The sequence below is a fragment of the Microtus pennsylvanicus genome, chromosome 15 (genome assembly GCF_037038515.1).
Source record: "Microtus pennsylvanicus isolate mMicPen1 chromosome 15, mMicPen1.hap1, whole genome shotgun sequence".
NCBI lineage: Eukaryota > Metazoa > Chordata > Mammalia > Rodentia > Cricetidae > Microtus > Microtus pennsylvanicus.
In genome coordinates, this window is record NC_134593.1 from 404,662 (window position 1) to 422,459 (window position 17,798).

A 17,798-nucleotide genomic window follows, 5' to 3' on the forward strand; every position below is an offset into this window, starting at 1 on the left:
AATAATCACCAAGCCATCTCTCCAGCCCCCAATCCCTGGTTTTTGTTTTGAGAACATTTTATCCTAACGTTTTTAAAGATGGGTAAACAGAATGTAAATTTATCAAGTCTTTTCATATCTTTAAAATGTGTTATTTTTTGTGGTAGATAGCTTTCTACCACTCTTTTTAAAAAAAGCAAGCTGAGGAAACTTAAAACGAGGAAAGGCTCATTGGGAGCTCCTGTTTTCAGAGGTCCTAATCTGTTGTTAGTTGGTCCCTTTCCTTTTGGCATTGTGACAAACTGTACAACACAACCAAAGAGGCATCTCATCTCACACTCCTGAAAAAGAGGAGGGATCAAGGTTACAACATCTCCTTCAAGGGCACCCCTTACCTAACTTCCACTAGATCTACCTCGCAGAGTGTCGTGGGAAGGAAATCAAGCCTTTGGCATGGGAATTTTGGGGTGCAATTCATGATTCAAACTTTAGCGTTTATCTTTCTTTTGGATTATTTTTTTTAAAGATTTTATGAGTATATGTGTCTGCCGTGTGTATTATGTACCACTTGTATGCCTGGTACCCACAGAAGACAGGAGAGGGGGACATATCTTCTGAAAGTGGAGTACAAATTGTTGTGAGCCACCAGATAGCTCCTGGGAATTGGACTGTGTTCTCTGGAAGAGCTGCCATTGCTCTTATTTGTTGAGCCGTCTCTCCAACCCACTTTGGGTTAAAGAATTCAGTGGGTCATAGAATGGCTCACTGGGTTAAAGCATTCACTGAATAAGACTGACAACATGAATTTGACCCTCAGATCTTACCGTGGAAGGAGAAGGAACTCTGAAAAGATGTTCTCTGATCTCTACAGATGTACCATGGCACACATTCCCCTATGTACGATGTAATTACGGGACCAGTGAGACAGCTTAATGAGGTACTAACTGTACGAGCCTGACAACCTGAGCTCAGTCCCCAGAAGCCACACAAGTGGAGAAGCAACTCCATGAATTGTTTTCTAACATCCACATGTGCACTGTGGCATGTGTACCACACATATCCACAGAAAATATAGAATTAAAATTTCAATAGAGACTTTGCCTTGGGGCACAACTATGGTTTACTCAAAGCTATTCTAGATTGGCCATACTTGGGCACTTTGCCACGGTTGAGCTGGTCCACCAATCCCAGCTGAGAGCCCTACAGCTAGTCAGGGCCTGAAGAAAATGATCCAAAGTGCTCAAATTGCCAGTTTCAAAAAACTCATTGTTGAGGAAGCTGTGCAAAATGTTTGTTGACCACTGAAGTGGGGGTGTAGTGATTTTATGTTGGAAAGATCAGAGGCAAGCATGACATTGTTGGTAAGGGTGTTTGGTTTATTATTTAAATATATTAGACAGTAAGCAGATCTGTCCATAGAAAAGTAATTTAAAAGGTGGATTGCCTTTAATCTCAGCATTAAGTAGAGGCAGATACAGGTAGATCTCAATGAGTTGCAGGCCAGCAAGGACTGCATAGTGATCTTTCCTTTTTGTTTTGTTTCCTTAAAGGTTGAAAATAATTTTCTACTCAGAATTTTGTCGCTCTTCAGGCTTTCAGTATTACTTTTAGAGAAAACCTGATATTCCTTTTGAAATTTCATAATAGTGTGTGTTAGAATAGGTCCCCTTTCCTTTACATTGATTTATGGGCCCTTTTAACGTCAAATCCATGTCCTGTGATGCTGATACTTGAGTTCCCTCTGCAGTTACTGCTTTATTACTTGACATCCCTACCCAATAATTTTATACCATTTGGGTTAAAACTGGCAATTTTTTTTAATTTTACTTTTTATCTGTCTTATTTGTCGTCTTTCAGTGCGTTGCTCTGACGTATGCTGTTGATCTCTAGCAGCTCAGTCCTTATTCGTAGTTCATGTGTTTGCTACACCACTACACGCCGCTGTACTCAGACCGCAGTGCAGTGCCGTTCAGAGCGGAGCTTACAGTCCGCCACTCAGTCCTATAGTCGCATTCACGGTTTTACAGTTTGTGGTGATAGAACACCTCCTGTGTGGAGGCGGTGGCACTGCCCTTACTCCCAGTGTTCGGAGTGGGTGGGTCTCTGAGTTCAAGGCCAACCTCACCTACAGAAACAGCCAGGGGGCTACAGGTAGAGAAACCCTGTGTCTCAAAAGAAGTTGACGACTCTTGATAGTGATGTTACTGGTTGTATATTTAGTGCATTATATTTTTAGCATTGTTTTGGTGTCTCAGGGTGGGGGCAGGGACTCCTGGAACTCTTAACCATCCTCCTGCCTCTGTCTCCCAGAGTGCTGGGGTTATATAGGCATGCACTACCCTACCCAGAAAGTGTACTTATTTTTAAACACTCACTGGGGCCTGGAGAGACAGCTCAGTACTGACTGCTCTTCCATAGGACCCAGGTTAGATTCCCAGCACCCACATGAAAACTCTCAACCAACTGTAAGTCAAGTTCCAAGGGATAATCTCCCTGTCTCGAGGCGGGGGAAGATCTCGGAAGCACGGTGTCCTATACATACCTGTGATCACAGGTCTCGGTAAGTGGAAGCAGGATTAGGAGTTAAAAGTCATCCTTCGTTACATAGGAAAGTTTGAGGCCACCTGAGCTACATACATGAGATCCTGCCTAGAAGAGAAGAAAGGGGGGAAAGTCATTGTAAAACATTGTGCCTTTCTTTATGTGTGTGGGTGTTTCACCTGCATGTATGTCTGTGCACCAAGTGCATACTTGGTGCCTGAGGAGACCAGAAAAGAGCATTGGTTTCCCCAGAACTAGAGTTACAGACAGTTGTAAGTTGTGGATGCTGGGAATTTTCCTCTGGAAAAGCAACCACTACTCATAATCATCTCTCCAGCATTGCCACGCTTCTTTTCGGTTTTTCGAGACAGGGTTTCTCAGGAGCCTTGGAGCCCGTCCTGGAACTCGCTCTGTATCTGCTTGCCTCTGCCTCTGCATCCCAAGTGCTGGGATTAAAGGCATGCACCACCACTGCCTGGCCCGTAGCAAGAGTATGTTCGGTGTTTGCCTTGTGCCATCTATGTACTGCCTAGCTTGGGGAGAGCATACTGTGCTGTTCATATAATAGTGATATCACCTAATGCTTGTTTCTCATCAGTTGTACCCCTGCTTTATTTTTTTTCCTCTTATGGAGTCTTTAATGAAAGATTTTCAGCCCTGTCTTGGTTGCTTCCAATATGATGAATATGTCTATAGGCATACCTATATGATATCGCTCAAGTTTTGCCGATCTAAGAAACCAAAATGAAAGCCAAGTATGTTCGTGCATACCTATAATGCAGCACTTGGGAAGCTCAGAATGGAGGGTTACAAGCCATGTAGGCTACATAGTGGGACCTTGTTTTAAAGAAAAAAAAATAGTCTCTCCACATTAACAATAAGGCATTAAGGCACTGTATGAACAGGGCCTCTCATCTGGAAAGAGGGGATTGGCTATGTTTATTCCATAGAGAACCAGCAAATGTCAGTATCTTTTATTTTGTATTGTTTTGTTTTTCCTGGATTCAGGAAATATGTTCAAAGTTGAGCATTTTTTATTTTAGCTCATCTTGTTATTTGTTTACAAGTATTGTTATCTAGAATACAGAATTTAATTTCCTGATAAATTAGAACATGTCTTCTGGGTGTAGTATCTGAGTTGAGCATTTCCAAGCACACTTAATGCTTTACTAGGTGGTTTCTAATGAAAATTAAATTATTTTGCAGAGGGATTAGATCAGGACTCCTGAGAATTGGAGATGTGTGACTCCTGTCAGCCCTGCTCTTATATACGGACCCCTTCCCCCCTTCTCTGGTACTTAGTATTTCCTGGATCCCCCTTCTGTGGTACTTAGTATTTCCTGGATTTCTATGAGACCTCTTACCAATTTCTTCCCAGTGAAGGGCTTGTTTGTACAGGTGTAGTTAGTTGAGCTCTGCTTGCTCATTTGCTGTTGTTCTTTTGAAAAACTATTAAACTCTTTACATTATTTTTTAAATGATAGTGTGTACCAGTATAAGCGCAAAGTATGTCACACGTCAAAAATAAAAATAATGTAAGTGCCACTGTTTTAACAAATTGTAGTGTTAGGGACCAGCTCAAGCATATACATTCCTAATGTGACCAAGAGTAAAAGAAAACTGGAAACTGTCGCTTTTACTCAGAGTTTGACTATTTGAAGTCATACCATTTCCTTTTGAGCTGTATAGGTTTTCAGAACTAGATACACTGTATTTATTTTGTGCTGGTTATATATGATGACTAACACACACACATATATATATATATATATATATATATATATATATATATATGATGACAGTAACGTTACCTTTCTGGTTTGCAATGAGAGTTTTAGTTAAGAGTCATTTTAGTCTTAAAGAAAGAAAATACTGATATAATGATTCCTGGGAGCTGTACATTATTACAATAACATTAACTCTTGTGATTCTCAGGACAACACTTCAGAAGATAAAGACTAGAGTTCAGAAAGTTTAGGTTAAAATTAGTGGGTTTAAAAGCCAACAGTAGTCTGATCTTAACGTTTGTCTAGTACACATACTATTTCTCTAAATATAGACTATACAGCAGCAACAATACCCATTTCTTGGAGTTGCTGAAAGAAATTATTCAGGGTGCTGAGGTAGAAAGAGCATGAATTCAAGGCCATTTTTAGTTACATAGAGAAACCTTGTCTCAAAAGAAAATAAATTACTAGTACTAATATCCTATCTGATAAAGCTTGTCAGAGATTCTAAGACTTAATAAAACTTTTCCAATGAGTTTTTAATAAAACTTAGCATGTGTGGTTTTGTTAGATTTTAACATCAGGAAAATGCACGTTGAATCCCTGTTCCAGTTACGATGCTATTATCAAAAATCAGCATGCCAGCTACAATGGGAGGAAAGGGAAGCCTCAGATACTGTTGGTGGGAATGTAAATTAATGTGGCCACTATGCAGAATGATACCAACGATCTGCCATGTGATACTGTTAGCCTTCCTCTCCATAGTTAGCAAAGTAAATTAAAGCTGTGTATCCAGGAGATACCTTGTTTGTTTGTTTGTTTGTTTGTTGTGTTACTGTTCACAGCCCCAAAATATGCAGCTAACCCACTTGTCTGTCCAGGAATGAATGTGTAAGACAAATATGGCACATAAACACAGTGGACTATCGCTCAAGCACAGAATGAGTGCACACCCATAGTCACACTCGGTTCTAGAGGTGGGAAGGTGGGAAGTTCAAGTCTAGCTACACAGCACGCAGTGTTTGTCTTTAGAAGACACCAGAGGCTCGAGTGGTGGCTCAGAGAGCTGGAGTTTGGTTTCCAGCACCCACATCAGGCAGCTTACAACTTCCTAGCTAGCTCCAGGAGATCTAAATGTTATTTTAAAAGAAAATAATTAAATTCTACCACAGAATTGTTTGATTCAAGGTCCACCTGAATAATGAATAGTGCCAACTGGTTCAGAAGGGCAGAGGGATGAGGACTGAGGAAGGGTGGGTAGCAGCTCACAACATACCAAACACAGAAGGGATACGGTGGTGTGTCAGTCAGAATACCTGTTTCTATTTTAAGAAGATATAAAAAAGAAGAAATATCAGAAGCCCTATGGGGAAGCTATAGTTGCCATTGTTTAGTTGCTGTGGAACATTCCAGGAGTGGTTATCAGTCAGAAGACTCCTGCATCTCAGTGTCAAACTACAAAGCTGTACAGCACAGTGTGATTGATACTGGACAAGAGAGTCAGCACAGTTCAACGAGGAAGAGTCTTTCCCACGCTGAACAAATACATATGTCCAGAGAGTTAGGTTGGACATCTCCAGCTATAATACATAAAGATTATTTCAGAGTGGGGGATGAAAGATGGCTCCATGGTTAAGAACTGGCTTCTCTTGCAGAAGACCTGGGTTCAGTTCCTAACACAACATAGCAGCTCACAAAAGCCTTCAACTTCAGTGCAGGGGATCTGATACCCTCTGGTCACACCCGGTTTATGTACAAAAATTCATTCACTCATAAACACACACTCAAAAACATTTCAGAGTAAATCACATCTAAATGTAAGACCAAAATTAAATGAGAAAACTTTAAATTTTTTATTTTTATGTGGGGGCAAGGGTGGTTGGTGTGCATGCGTGGAGGCCAGAGGACAATTTATGGGCATACACATTATACACATGCATGCATGAGAACAATCTAAATAATTACAAAATACACATTAGTGGCTACCAGGGAAAATCAAATCAACAGCACTAAGATACTAATTGGGCCACAGAGGAGGCTTAGTAAAGGTGCTCACCGCCAAGCCTGACAGCCTGAGTTCTATCTCCAGGGCCCATGTACTAGAAGGAGAGAATTCTTATACAGTCTAGTAAAGAAAATAAAATAGTACAGTTACTGGAAAGCTGTCTGGTACCATATGCCCAAACAATTTCTCTCTTAAACACTTACACAAGATAGCTTTATGCAAAGGAAACCTTGTCCACAAATGGTTGAGTAGCATTATTCATAATAGCTCACAACTGGAAACACGGCAGGATGGCACTGCTGCACAAGACCTGAGTTCAGTCCCGGGAGGCCACTCCTAAAGGTTGTGCCTGTTCCACATTCATTCCATGTTTACTCCAGCTCACACTTAAAGCACATAAAACTACAAATTTTAAAGCAAAAATTAGCCAAATGTTAAAGCAGCTGCTGATTGGGTTAATAAACTGAAATATATCCACATAATGAAATGATTTGGCTATCAATTAAGTATTTTCTGTACAAGCATGAGACTTAAGTTCAAGTCTTAGCACCTAGGTTAAAGCCAGTGCATCAGCGTGTGTGTACCCAGTGCTGGGAGTGGAGAGTTAGACAGACCTCCATGGAGCTCATGGCCAGCTAGCCTGAGACCGCAACTCAAAGAAGAAGGTTGCACACTTGTTGGACAGAAGTAGGATATCTGTAAGTTTGAGACCGATTCACTGGCTACATAGTGAGGCCATGTCTTAGTAAACTAAGGTTGCAAGCAGTTGAGGAAGACACCAACATCTTAACCTCTGGCTTCCACGTGTGCCCATGCACACAGTGAAATATTGATAATGAAAGCATGTTAAGTGAAAGAAATCACACACAAACACTAGATACTAACAGTGCTGTATGGCATGTCCAGAGTACCCAGATCATTAGAAACAGTGTTTCCAAAAGTTGGAGAGGAAGCAAAGAGAAATGAAAGGTTTCTTTTGGAGGAGATGAAGGTGTTCTGAAGTTTGGTGATGGTGATGTTTCCGTATCTGAGTACATTAGGAGGGCACTGAACCGAAAATGGGTGGCTTTAGTTGTGTGTGAGTGTATCTCAAAGCTGAGTCTCTAAAAGAGGTGACTTGATGGTTGTTGTCAAGCAGGCGTGCACATCAGGTTTCCTGCTATTAGGAACTTTGTACCTGAGGCAGATACTGAAATCTATATTTCTGTTACTAGTGTGTGAAAAGTAACAAGGTTCTGGGATGTGCAATTTTTCTGCAGGCATGACCTGACTTCAAATCCTCAGCACCTACATAAGGTCACCAGAAACACACATGCCTTTAACTTCAGCGTTGGACCACAGATCTCAACTCCTAGCTAGCCTAGACAAATGACAAATTTCTGGTGTACTGAGAGACCCTGTTTCAAAGCAGAAAGACAGAGCAGTAAAAGACGTCCCATACCCTGCTTTGGCCTCCAGGAACACATACATAAAAAAAGTAAGTAAATTATCCTCTCTTTTCAGAAAGGAGAAGACGAATATGCCAGTATTGATGCCATTGTTGTATCAGTGGGGGTGGATGAAGAAATTGTGTATGCCAAGTCAACTGCCTTACAGGTAAGAGGCTTACAGCATTCAGTTCCTGGGTTTAGTGCGCAGCTCAGTAGTAAAAGATGTGCTTGATGTTTGGGAGGCTCTCGGTGGTCCTCACTTACAGGTTAGAGGAGGTATGGAATGTCTTCCTCGCCACATACGTTTCCATTGTCTTTAGCACTGAGTAGAATTTAAGGAAAGAAGGTGTGTGTAGATGAACTGTATTTAATTATATGTAAGAGTGGGTTAAACAAAATATTTTTCTTATATACAGTTTTCAGGAACTCAGGCTGTATCCAGCTTCCTACTATTCCACTTTGCTCTTGATATGAAGTAGCTGCTAGAACTTTGGTCATTCTTTACTCTAAGCAGAAATACAGAGAAAGGAAAACTAGCAACCTTCCTGTTTTAAAATGACTTACTTGACGTCTGACATAATAGATATAGTTATTTCTTATTGGCTGAGATATAATCCAGTAGCCAGCCGTACCATGGCAGAAAGGGTCAGGAATAGTTTTGTTGTGAATGAAGACATGAATAGTTGTGGTCAGCTGCGGTCTCCAAGGAGATGGAATGGAAGCGTGCTGTCGCTCACGCTGTGTGTTTCTGTTCTGAGCAGTCAGGTAGCTCCCGTGGCATAGGATTTCTGGAACTTAGCTTTCCTGAGGCCTAGACACCCTTCATTGCCAGGGAAACATAAATGAAACATAAAATTGTCCAAATAATTTGATGTTTTTTACAGTAAACTTTTTTGTTTGGGTTTTTCATTTTTTGAGACAGGGTTTTTCTGTGTAGCCCTAGCTGTCCTGAAACTCACTTTGTAGACCAGGCTGGCCTCAAACTCACACAGATCTGCCTGCCTTTGCCTCCCGATAATTTTATGTTCTTAACTATTAAATATTTTGTGCATATAAGAGCAGATGGAATCCTATGTCTCACATACACACCATTCAGCACTTACTATTCAACCCTTGATCCAGATTCTTTTATTTGTATCTACATCAAAGCTACTCCATCCCAGATTTTAAAGTTAACCCAGATGTGTTAGTTTATCCAAAAATATGTTTTCTATAATGCTTTTGTCATTGTTGTTTTTTTTCCATAGACATGGCTCTTTGGTTATGAGCTAACTGATACAATCATGGTCTTCTGTGATGACAAAATCATCTTCATGGCCAGCAAAAAAAAAGTGGAATTTTTGAAACAGATTGCCAATACTAAAGGCAATGAGAATGCTAATGGAGCCCCTGCCATAACACTGCTCGTCAGAGAGAAGGTCAGGACCAGTAAATGTTGTTTAAAATGTGGGATAGAATGTTAAGCATTGAGCACAAGTGCCTTGGGGACTTATAAAATGCACGAAAAGAAGGCCAGACGCAGTGAGTGTTTAATCCCAGCACTTGGGACACAGAGATAAGCAGGTCTCTCAGAACAAACAAAAAGTAAGAAAGTTGTAGCTTTAATCACAGTGCTGAGTCTTCAGTTGGATGGGAAGAAAGGAGCTCTGGAGCTCTTAGCTTGGCAGCAGTGGAATGAGCTGTAGTTTGGTGAGTAGTACTAACTTGACCGCTTTCTGAGGATGCAATTTTTTTCTATTACAATAACTAATTAGAGCTCTTAACCTAAAAGTTCTTAAAAAAAAAAAAAAAACTTAGATGTGTTCATTTCTCAGAATTTTCTGTATTTGAGTTTTCTGTCTTTGTATAAAGAAAAAGAATAGTCTTGTCAAAATACCCCCAAAAAATGTCTGTCAGTATTGGGCATGTGATAATCTGCTCTGAAGAAATGGGTGGGGCTCAGAAAACGCATCCTTTCCATGCGTTTACTCTCTGCTTGTTGCTAGGTAGAAAATAGAAGTCTAATTCTTCAATTAACATTTCCTTTCCTGTGGCATTGATAGAACGAAAGTAATAAGAGCAGCTTTGACAAAATGATTGAAGCCATTAAAGAAAGCAAGAATGGCAAGAAAATTGGAGTGTTCAGCAAAGACAAGTTCCCAGGAGAGTTCATGAAGAGCTGGAGTGACTGTCTCAACAAGGAGGGCTTTGACAAAGTAAGGTTCTCCAGGGACACAGGAGGCAGCATGGGCTTCCCTCACAGCAGAGGGTTTTCATTTGGGAAAACCCATGTTCGTTCTTCACAGTTCTGATTTTCATGTCCTTTGGCTAAGTCATATTCCTGTTTAATTTTCCTTTAGAAGATAAGGCATTCAGAAGTGGTGTGGCCACATTAGATAACTCACATTAGATAGCTGAGAAGAATCTCTTACTCAAAAACTGTTTGGATTCATCTTTCCCTGCCTTCCTGCCTTCTCCAACCTAGAAAGATAAATTTATGTGTTCAGTAGTACATTGGCTTAATGTCTCATAGAATGCACGTGTGTCCTAAGAGAGGCGTTTTAAGTGTTCATTCAGTTCCGGAAGAGACTGAGCGTTCTGAGGCATGCATTGCTGGGGGTTGTGTCTGGCAGTTAGAGATTCACCACTTCGCCTGCAGGTAGATATCAGTGCTGTTGTGGCGTACACCATTGCTGTGAAGGAGGATGGTGAGCTCAACCTGATGAAGAAAGCAGCCAGCATCACCTCTGAGGTCTTCAACAAATTCTTCAAGGAAAGAGTCATGGAAATAGTGGATGCAGATGAGGTAATGAAAGAGGGAGGCTGTGTTTAGTGTATTGATGAAGTAGTATCGAGTCTGTGCTCAGCTTGGACCACATTTTCAGGGTTTTTGTTTTTTGTTTTACTTTCTTTGAAATTGGTAACTGCTGTCCCTCCTTCAAAATAAGTAAACACGTACTGTGGTTCATTGAAGCTGTTATTTTACTGAAGAATCCTGGAAAGCTATGAATGCCATGTAAGCTCCACATTTCTTTTGATATCAATATACCGTTTGGTGTGTACACCACGCTATTATCAACATGTGCGTGCTATGCCTTCAAATGACACGTTCTGCTTATACTTGTGTGTGCTACCCTCCAGTGAGTGTTGCTGTATTTCTGCATACTCTAGAAAGTTCGGCATAGCAAATTGGCTGAGTCTGTGGAAAAGGCCATTGAAGAGAAAAAATACCTAGCTGGGGCTGACCCTTCTACTGTGGAAATGTGTTACCCTCCCATCATTCAGAGTGGTGGCAACTATAATCTCAAATTCAGTGTGGTGAGGTAAGTATGGAAACTTCATAATACATTGGCCAGGGCATTTTAACCTGTTTTTTTTTTCTTTTGACTTTTTCAAAAAGCAAGAGACAGAATAACTAATCTGCTTTACATATAATCATGTATATGTGTATTTCATTACGTCTACATTGGCAGTTGATAATAAATATTTTTGTCCAAATTCTTACATAATGCTAGATAAGGGGGAGAGATAGTTCATTGGTTAAGAGCACATATCTCTGCTCTACTGTGAGGACTACAGTTGAAATACCGCTACCTACAGCAGACAGCTCCAAGGGTCAGGGGCCTCCCGAGTCCAAGGCCAGCCAGAGTTACAGAGAGACCCTGGTGGGCAGTGCTAGAAAATGCAAAATAAACTGAAAGAAATTAAAAGGGTAGGTATACCATCAGGTAATTTCTTTATTTAATATTAAGACCTACTGTGAAAAGGGCTCTGCTAGGGCCGCAGTTCAGTAGTAGAGCACTGGCTTAGGGTGTCAGAAGGTTTGAGCCCCAACACCACCAAACACAAACACACACAGAAAAATTATAATTTAAGGTCATAGAGGACCAGAATGTAAGTAACTTCCCAACACCCATAACATGTTCTGTCTTTCCATTTTATACTGCAGTTATTATCTCTCCCTGGATTTTTATCCTAAAGTTTGGGTCTCTAATCATTACGTGATAACTATAAGTGGTGTGTCTAGGGGTGGAAGGAGTTTATGTCTATTCTGTTGGGAGTGTGCTGCTCTGCCGGATTTGCTGATAAAATGCTTTCTTTTTTTGCTCCCTAGTGATAAAAATCATATGCATTTTGGGGCCATTACGTGTGCCATGGGCATTCGCTTCAAGTCTTACTGCTCCAACCTTGTTCGCACCTTGATGGTTGACCCTACTCAGGAAGTTCAAGAAAATTACAATTTTTTACTCCAGCTTCAAGAGGAGTTGCTAAAAGAATTAAGACATGGTAAGATTCCAAAGAAAGGCTGGTCTGGAGGTCCTGGCTGTTTCATGGTCCCCCTGGATCCGGGATTCTGAGTAATGGTTTTCAGGGACTGAGGATGTAGCTTGTCTAGATTGTGCAGGGCCTGGATTTCATCCTTAGCACAGCCGAAAGAGACCAGCTTCAGTTCCCAGCACCACAAAAGAAACAAATGATTATATGCTTTCTGTTTTAAAAATTCAGATTCCTAATTCCTGTCATGGCAGATACTCCTCCTTTCACACTTTGAAAAACGCTACTTTAAGGGACTTAGTAGGTAAAAATAACTTCATTACATGATGTCATTTTGTTGTCTTCCACTGAAAAAATACTTAATGTCTCTTTTCTCTCATTAGGCGTAAAGATATGTGATGTGTATAACTCTGTCATGGATGTGGTGAAGAAACAGAAGCCAGAGCTGCTGAACAAAATCACGAAAAACCTAGGGTGTGTTGCAGTGTTGTGCTGTGTCTAGCAGTCAGTCTGTATTCTTAGACTGATCTCTCTAATGTTTGGGAGTATTTGATTTTGTGTTATGAGATGGGGTTTCCTACAGTAACTCACACTGACCTCCTAACCCCTTCCAGCCTGAGTTACACAAAACTTGTCAAGCACTGGGCCTGGGAATTATTTTTTGATAATGGAATTATATAACATTTAGAGGCCTAAAACTGTCTTCTTTGTTTTGGGGGAATTTTTGGTTGGGTTTTTGGTTTTTGCGTTTTTATTTATTTATTTATTGCTTCGTTTTGTTAATTTCTTCCTTTACTAATAGAGCATCAAGGGTAGATTACTTTTACTTGTTGGCCTGCTTTATTTGAAAGTTGGAATCACATGTGGGCCATATTACTGATGTTTTAACCTGCTTATATTTTTCTTTGTTTTCAGATTTGGGATGGGAATTGAATTCCGTGAAGGCTCTCTAGTAATCAATAGTAAAAATCAGTACAAGCTGAAGAAAGGTAATTTGAGTGATTCCCTGTTATTCCTTTTCTGTATAAATTTTCCTTTTCTATACCCTCTGTGGCCATTGACTGTAGCCATTTTGTTACTTTAGGAATGGTTTTCAGCATTAACCTGGGATTTTCAGACCTGACCAACAAAGAAGGAAAGAAACCAGAAGAGAAAACCTATGCCCTGTTCATTGGTGACACAGTGCTTGTAGATGAGGTGCACTATCTTTAAACTTTCCGTGTTTACAAACTGATCTTTATAGTCTGTCGTGGGCTCTGGTACTTCTGGTCTTTGTTAATGGCTTCTATGTGGGGAAGTCCATTACATAGACTTATTAGAACGGTTGGGAATAGAGACTCTGGCCCAGACACGTGGGTGTTTTAAATCGGGAACTAATTCTAATACTGAAACTTGCTTTTTTTCATGTTCATTTGTATGTGTGTATGACTCTGAGTGTTTGCATACATGTGTGTACACATGTACCCATAGAGACTAGAAAGGGGGCGATGCAAGTTTTGTGGCTGGGTTAGTAAGAACAATTCCCTGGAACCCACCTGTCTCACTCAGAGCTGGGGTTACAGATATACGTGACCTCACCCAGCTTGTTTGTTTTGTTTTGGGTGGGTTGGTTTTTCAACACAGGGTTTGTCTGTAGCTTTAGAGTCTATCCTGGACCAGACTCAGGCTGACCTTGAACTCCTAGAGATAGACCTGACTGCCTCTGGAGTGCTGGAACCACTGCCTGGTGTAGAAGGAGCTGTGAGCTGCGTTCCTGCCGCCCGGCTCCTGGCCACCAGCTAGCTTATGCTCCAAAATAATTACACGGAAACTGTATTCATTTAAACACTGCTTGGTCCCATTATATCTAGCCTCTTTTTGGCTAACTCTCATATCTTGCCTAACCCATATTTAGTAATCTGTGTAGCACCAGTCTTACCGGGAAAGATTCAGCATGTCTGACTTGGTGGCTTGCTTCATGGCGTCTGCCTCACTTCCTCTTCCTCCCAGCATTCTGTTCTGTTCTAACCTATCAGGCCAAGCAGTTTCTATATTAATTAACCAATGAAATCAACAAATTGATACATGACACTCCCACATCAGCCCGGCACTCACCCAGCTTTTTGTATGGGTTCTTCATTAATAATTATTCTCTTCCTGTGGCTAGCCATCTCATCAACCCCAAAATGGATTTTGTTTCCAAGTGTTTGTACGTGTATGAGTGCCTGTGGATGCCAGTAGCTTTGGGTCCCTGGAGCTGGAGTTGCAGTTACGGGTTGCCTAGCACGTGTTGGGACTGAGCTCAGGTCTTACCTGTGCGATAGCAATATGCACTCTTAGCTGCTGAGCCACCTATTTTCAAGTCAGCCATTGCTCAAATTATAGTTCCTGAAGAGAAACAGGGAAAGGAAGAACTATTTGTTGTTCTTAGGATCTCTGTGAATTTGAGGACAGCCTGGTCTACAGAGTGAGTTCCAGGATCGGCTACAAAGCTACAGAGAAGAAAAAAAAAAAATCTTTTAGAATCTAGAAAGTTCAGCCAGCTGGTGATACCACACACCTTTAATCCCAGCTCTTGGGAGGTGGAGGTAGACAGATCTCTGAATTTGAGGCCAGCCTGGTGTACAAGAGCTAGTGCCAGGACAGGCTCCAAAGCTACACAGAGAAACCCCGTCTCAAAAAAGCAAGACAACAACAAAAGAAGAATCTAGAAAGTTCTTGATATTGCCCAACTTAGTTAAGAGCAAGTGTTAAAGGTCTAAATTCTTCTGTATTCTAGGATGGCCCAGCCACGGTTCTTACTTCGGTGAAAAAGAAAGTAAAGAATGTCGGGATCTTCCTAAAGGTGAGAAAGCCCTACCTAAATGGTTGTTAGAGGAATCTGAGTGTAATAGAAGAGTTAAGCAGCCTCAGCTTTTCAAAAAGCAGTAAATGGTATTTGTATTATACCTTGTTCAACAGAATGAGGATGAAGAAGAGGAGGAAGAAGAGAAAGATGAGGCAGAGGACCTTCTGGGAAGAGGTTCTAGGGCAGCGTTACTGACAGAAAGAACACGGGTAAGTTTACCGTTTTAGATCACATGGGCCATGAAGTAGGATATGCTAATGCACCTCTGTAATCCCAACACACAGCAGCCTGAGGCGAGAGAATCCCCAGGTTAGTTCCTGCTAGGGCCGCATAGACGGTGCAGGCCAACCATGGAGGCATTAGGAGACAAAAACTGTCCTACGTGTGCTCCACGTGTTCTGGTGAATTGATTCTCACTTTCCTAGAATGAAATGACTGCAGAAGAGAAGCGGAGAGCACATCAGAAGGAACTGGCAGCCCAGCTCAACGAGGAAGCCAAGAGGAGGCTGACGGAGCAGAAGGGGGAGCAGCAGATTCAGAAGTAGGCGTCCACGTGGAGGAGGCTGTTGTCTAAAGATACGTAATTGCCGAGGTTTCTCAATTACCTTTTGTTTTGTTTCTTTAACCCCACTCCAGAGCTCGTAAATCTAATGTATCCTACAAAAACCCATCTCTGATGCCTAAGGAACCACATATTCGAGAAATGAAGATCTATATTGATAAGAAATATGAGACTGTGATAATGCCCGTCTTTGGCATTGCCACACCCTTCCATATTGCCACAATCAAGGTACCAGTACTCCCTGGCCAGGTGTCCTCATTGTGTTTTCTTTAATACTCTCTCCTCCGCTCTCCTCCTATTCTGAACATTCACCCTACACTCCGCTGCTGCCTTCTTGCCTCCTTTGTCTCCTGCTCTTGGTGCCCCCCCCCCCCGCTTCTAGTTTTTACTTTGTAGGAAATTAAATTAGTCCAGAAAGATGATTTTCCAGTTATTTGGTTTCTTAATTTGTTTGTGTTTCATATGTTTGAGTATGTTTGTGTAGGGGCATATAGGTGCATGTGCCGTAGGTCAGTGTCCAGTGTCTTAACCCAGGCTCTCTGTACCACTGAGCCCTGACTGAACAATTGGCTAAAGTGACTGACTGTCCACCAAACTCTGGGAATTCACCAGGTCTCTGCCTGCCTTTAGCCCTAGGATTATAGATATACATACCAAACTTGGGTTTTGTGTGGATGCTGGGCATGCAAACCTGGGTCCTCGTGTTTTTGCAGCAAGCACTTTACCACCTGAGCCGTCTCCTATAGCCCCTATAGTTTGTGTCTCTGAATTTGTAGTCATTATTTAACCTTAAAATGTGTTCCTGTCATAAGGTATTTTATAATTGGGTTATTATTCATTTATTTGTTTTTGAGAGGCAGTTACTTGATCATGTGACAAACAGTGCTGAATGTGTCTGTCTTGATTTTGGTTCAGTTTCATAGGTTTGACTCAAGCACCAAAATGCAGACCTTTTCTTCTACAGCTAAGAATTGAACTAGGACCGTGTGCACTATAGATAAATGCTCAGCCTCCGGGCTTCATTCTATAGTCTAATAACAAACCTAACTTTTCTCTTTCTTTGAACAGAACATAAGTATGTCTGTGGAGGGAGATTACACTTACTTGCGAATCAACTTTTATTGTCCAGGCAGTGCTCTTGGCAGGAATGAAGGCAACATCTTTCCCAACCCTGAAGCCACTTTCGTCAAGGAAATGTGAGTCCCCGGAAAACAAGGATTACACTGCTGACTTTGTGATGTTTTAAGTATGGATCCTAGCTTAGAATCATCATAAGGCAATTTTATATTCACAGTACACATTTTGCAATAGAATTCTCAGGTTAAAAAGAAAATGTGTGTGGGCCAACTATGGTGACACACAGTACAGTTTGAAGCTCACATTCAAGAGGCTGAGGCAGAAAATTCACAAGTTCAGGGCCATCCTGGGCTACAGAGTGAATTCCAAACAAACCTGAACTATAGTGAAACCCATCTCAGAAAAAACAAAGTGTGTGCTACATTAGGTTCTTCCTTCATGGAGTGGGATGGAATATTGGGAGATACTGTGTCAGGTTTGAAAAAATACAAGTGTGATTTCCCTACTCCAGTGGATTAGCTGTTAATACTTTCCATTTTAAAGACAAGATTTTTTTGTTTGTTTGTTCTCTGATTTCTGACCATTCCCATATTTGGTGGTAGTTGTTTTTCTTTTTGGGGGGAGGGAAAGGGGGGTTTCGAGAAGGGTTTCTCGGTAGCTTTGGAGCCTGACCTTGGCCTTGAACTCAGAGATCTAGGATTAATCTCAGAGTGCTAGGATTAATGGTGTGCTACACCACCACCGGGCAGTAGTTGTTTTTCTTACAGAAACATTAAACCGTCTAGGCAGGGTAGCACTTGTTGGGGGTGGAGGGTATACAACAGGTAGATCAGGAATTCAAGGCCAGCTTGGAGTATATGAAAATGTCTTTTAAAAGATAGTCTTGGAGAGAGAGAATCTGTAAAAATGATTGTCGTGCAAGCTTAAAGACCTAGGCTTAGATCCCCAGAACCCACATATTAAAAAATAAAAAAATGAAGTGCAGCAGATCGCGTCTGTAATCCCAGGTGAAGACAGGGGCCCTGATCTTGCTAACCAGCCCATCTGTACAGGTCTGTGAAAGAACTTCTCAATAAAAGGGCAGAGAGTGATTAAGAAAGACAGTGTTGACCTCTGACCTCCACACAGCACAGACATCAGCACATAAACACAGTAGAAAGATTAACCCACTTATAAGTTACAGTAATGGATCAGGTTGCTAGCCTAATATCTATCAAAATTTTCCTTCTTCGATAGTACATACCGAGCTTCAAATATGAAAGCACCTGGAGAACAAACTGTACCAGCCTTAAATCTTCAGAATGCTTTCCGAATTATAAAAGAGGTACAGAAACGTTACAAGACCCGAGAAGCTGAAGAGAAAGAAAAAGAGGTGAGTCTGAACACAGACAAGGCT

At 41.2% G+C, this 17,798-nt stretch overlaps 1 protein-coding gene across 1 annotated transcript in view; it reads left to right on the forward strand.

Moving 5' to 3' along the window:
* Supt16h (SPT16 homolog, facilitates chromatin remodeling subunit) overlaps positions 1-17,798 on the forward strand; it is a 33,274-nt gene that overhangs the window by 4,287 nt on the left and 11,189 nt on the right. The window contains exons 2-16 of the mRNA XM_075950343.1: positions 7,756-7,848; positions 8,930-9,100; positions 9,725-9,877; positions 10,321-10,467; positions 10,833-10,984; positions 11,776-11,948; positions 12,320-12,410; positions 12,852-12,925; positions 13,021-13,133; positions 14,695-14,760; positions 14,877-14,972; positions 15,189-15,304; positions 15,400-15,553; positions 16,394-16,521; positions 17,639-17,774. Coding sequence (XP_075806458.1) covers positions 7,756-7,848; positions 8,930-9,100; positions 9,725-9,877; positions 10,321-10,467; positions 10,833-10,984; positions 11,776-11,948; positions 12,320-12,410; positions 12,852-12,925; positions 13,021-13,133; positions 14,695-14,760; positions 14,877-14,972; positions 15,189-15,304; positions 15,400-15,553; positions 16,394-16,521; positions 17,639-17,774 — 1,863 coding nt within the window. The remainder of the gene's footprint in view (positions 1-7,755; positions 7,849-8,929; positions 9,101-9,724; positions 9,878-10,320; positions 10,468-10,832; positions 10,985-11,775; positions 11,949-12,319; positions 12,411-12,851; positions 12,926-13,020; positions 13,134-14,694; positions 14,761-14,876; positions 14,973-15,188; positions 15,305-15,399; positions 15,554-16,393; positions 16,522-17,638; positions 17,775-17,798) is intronic.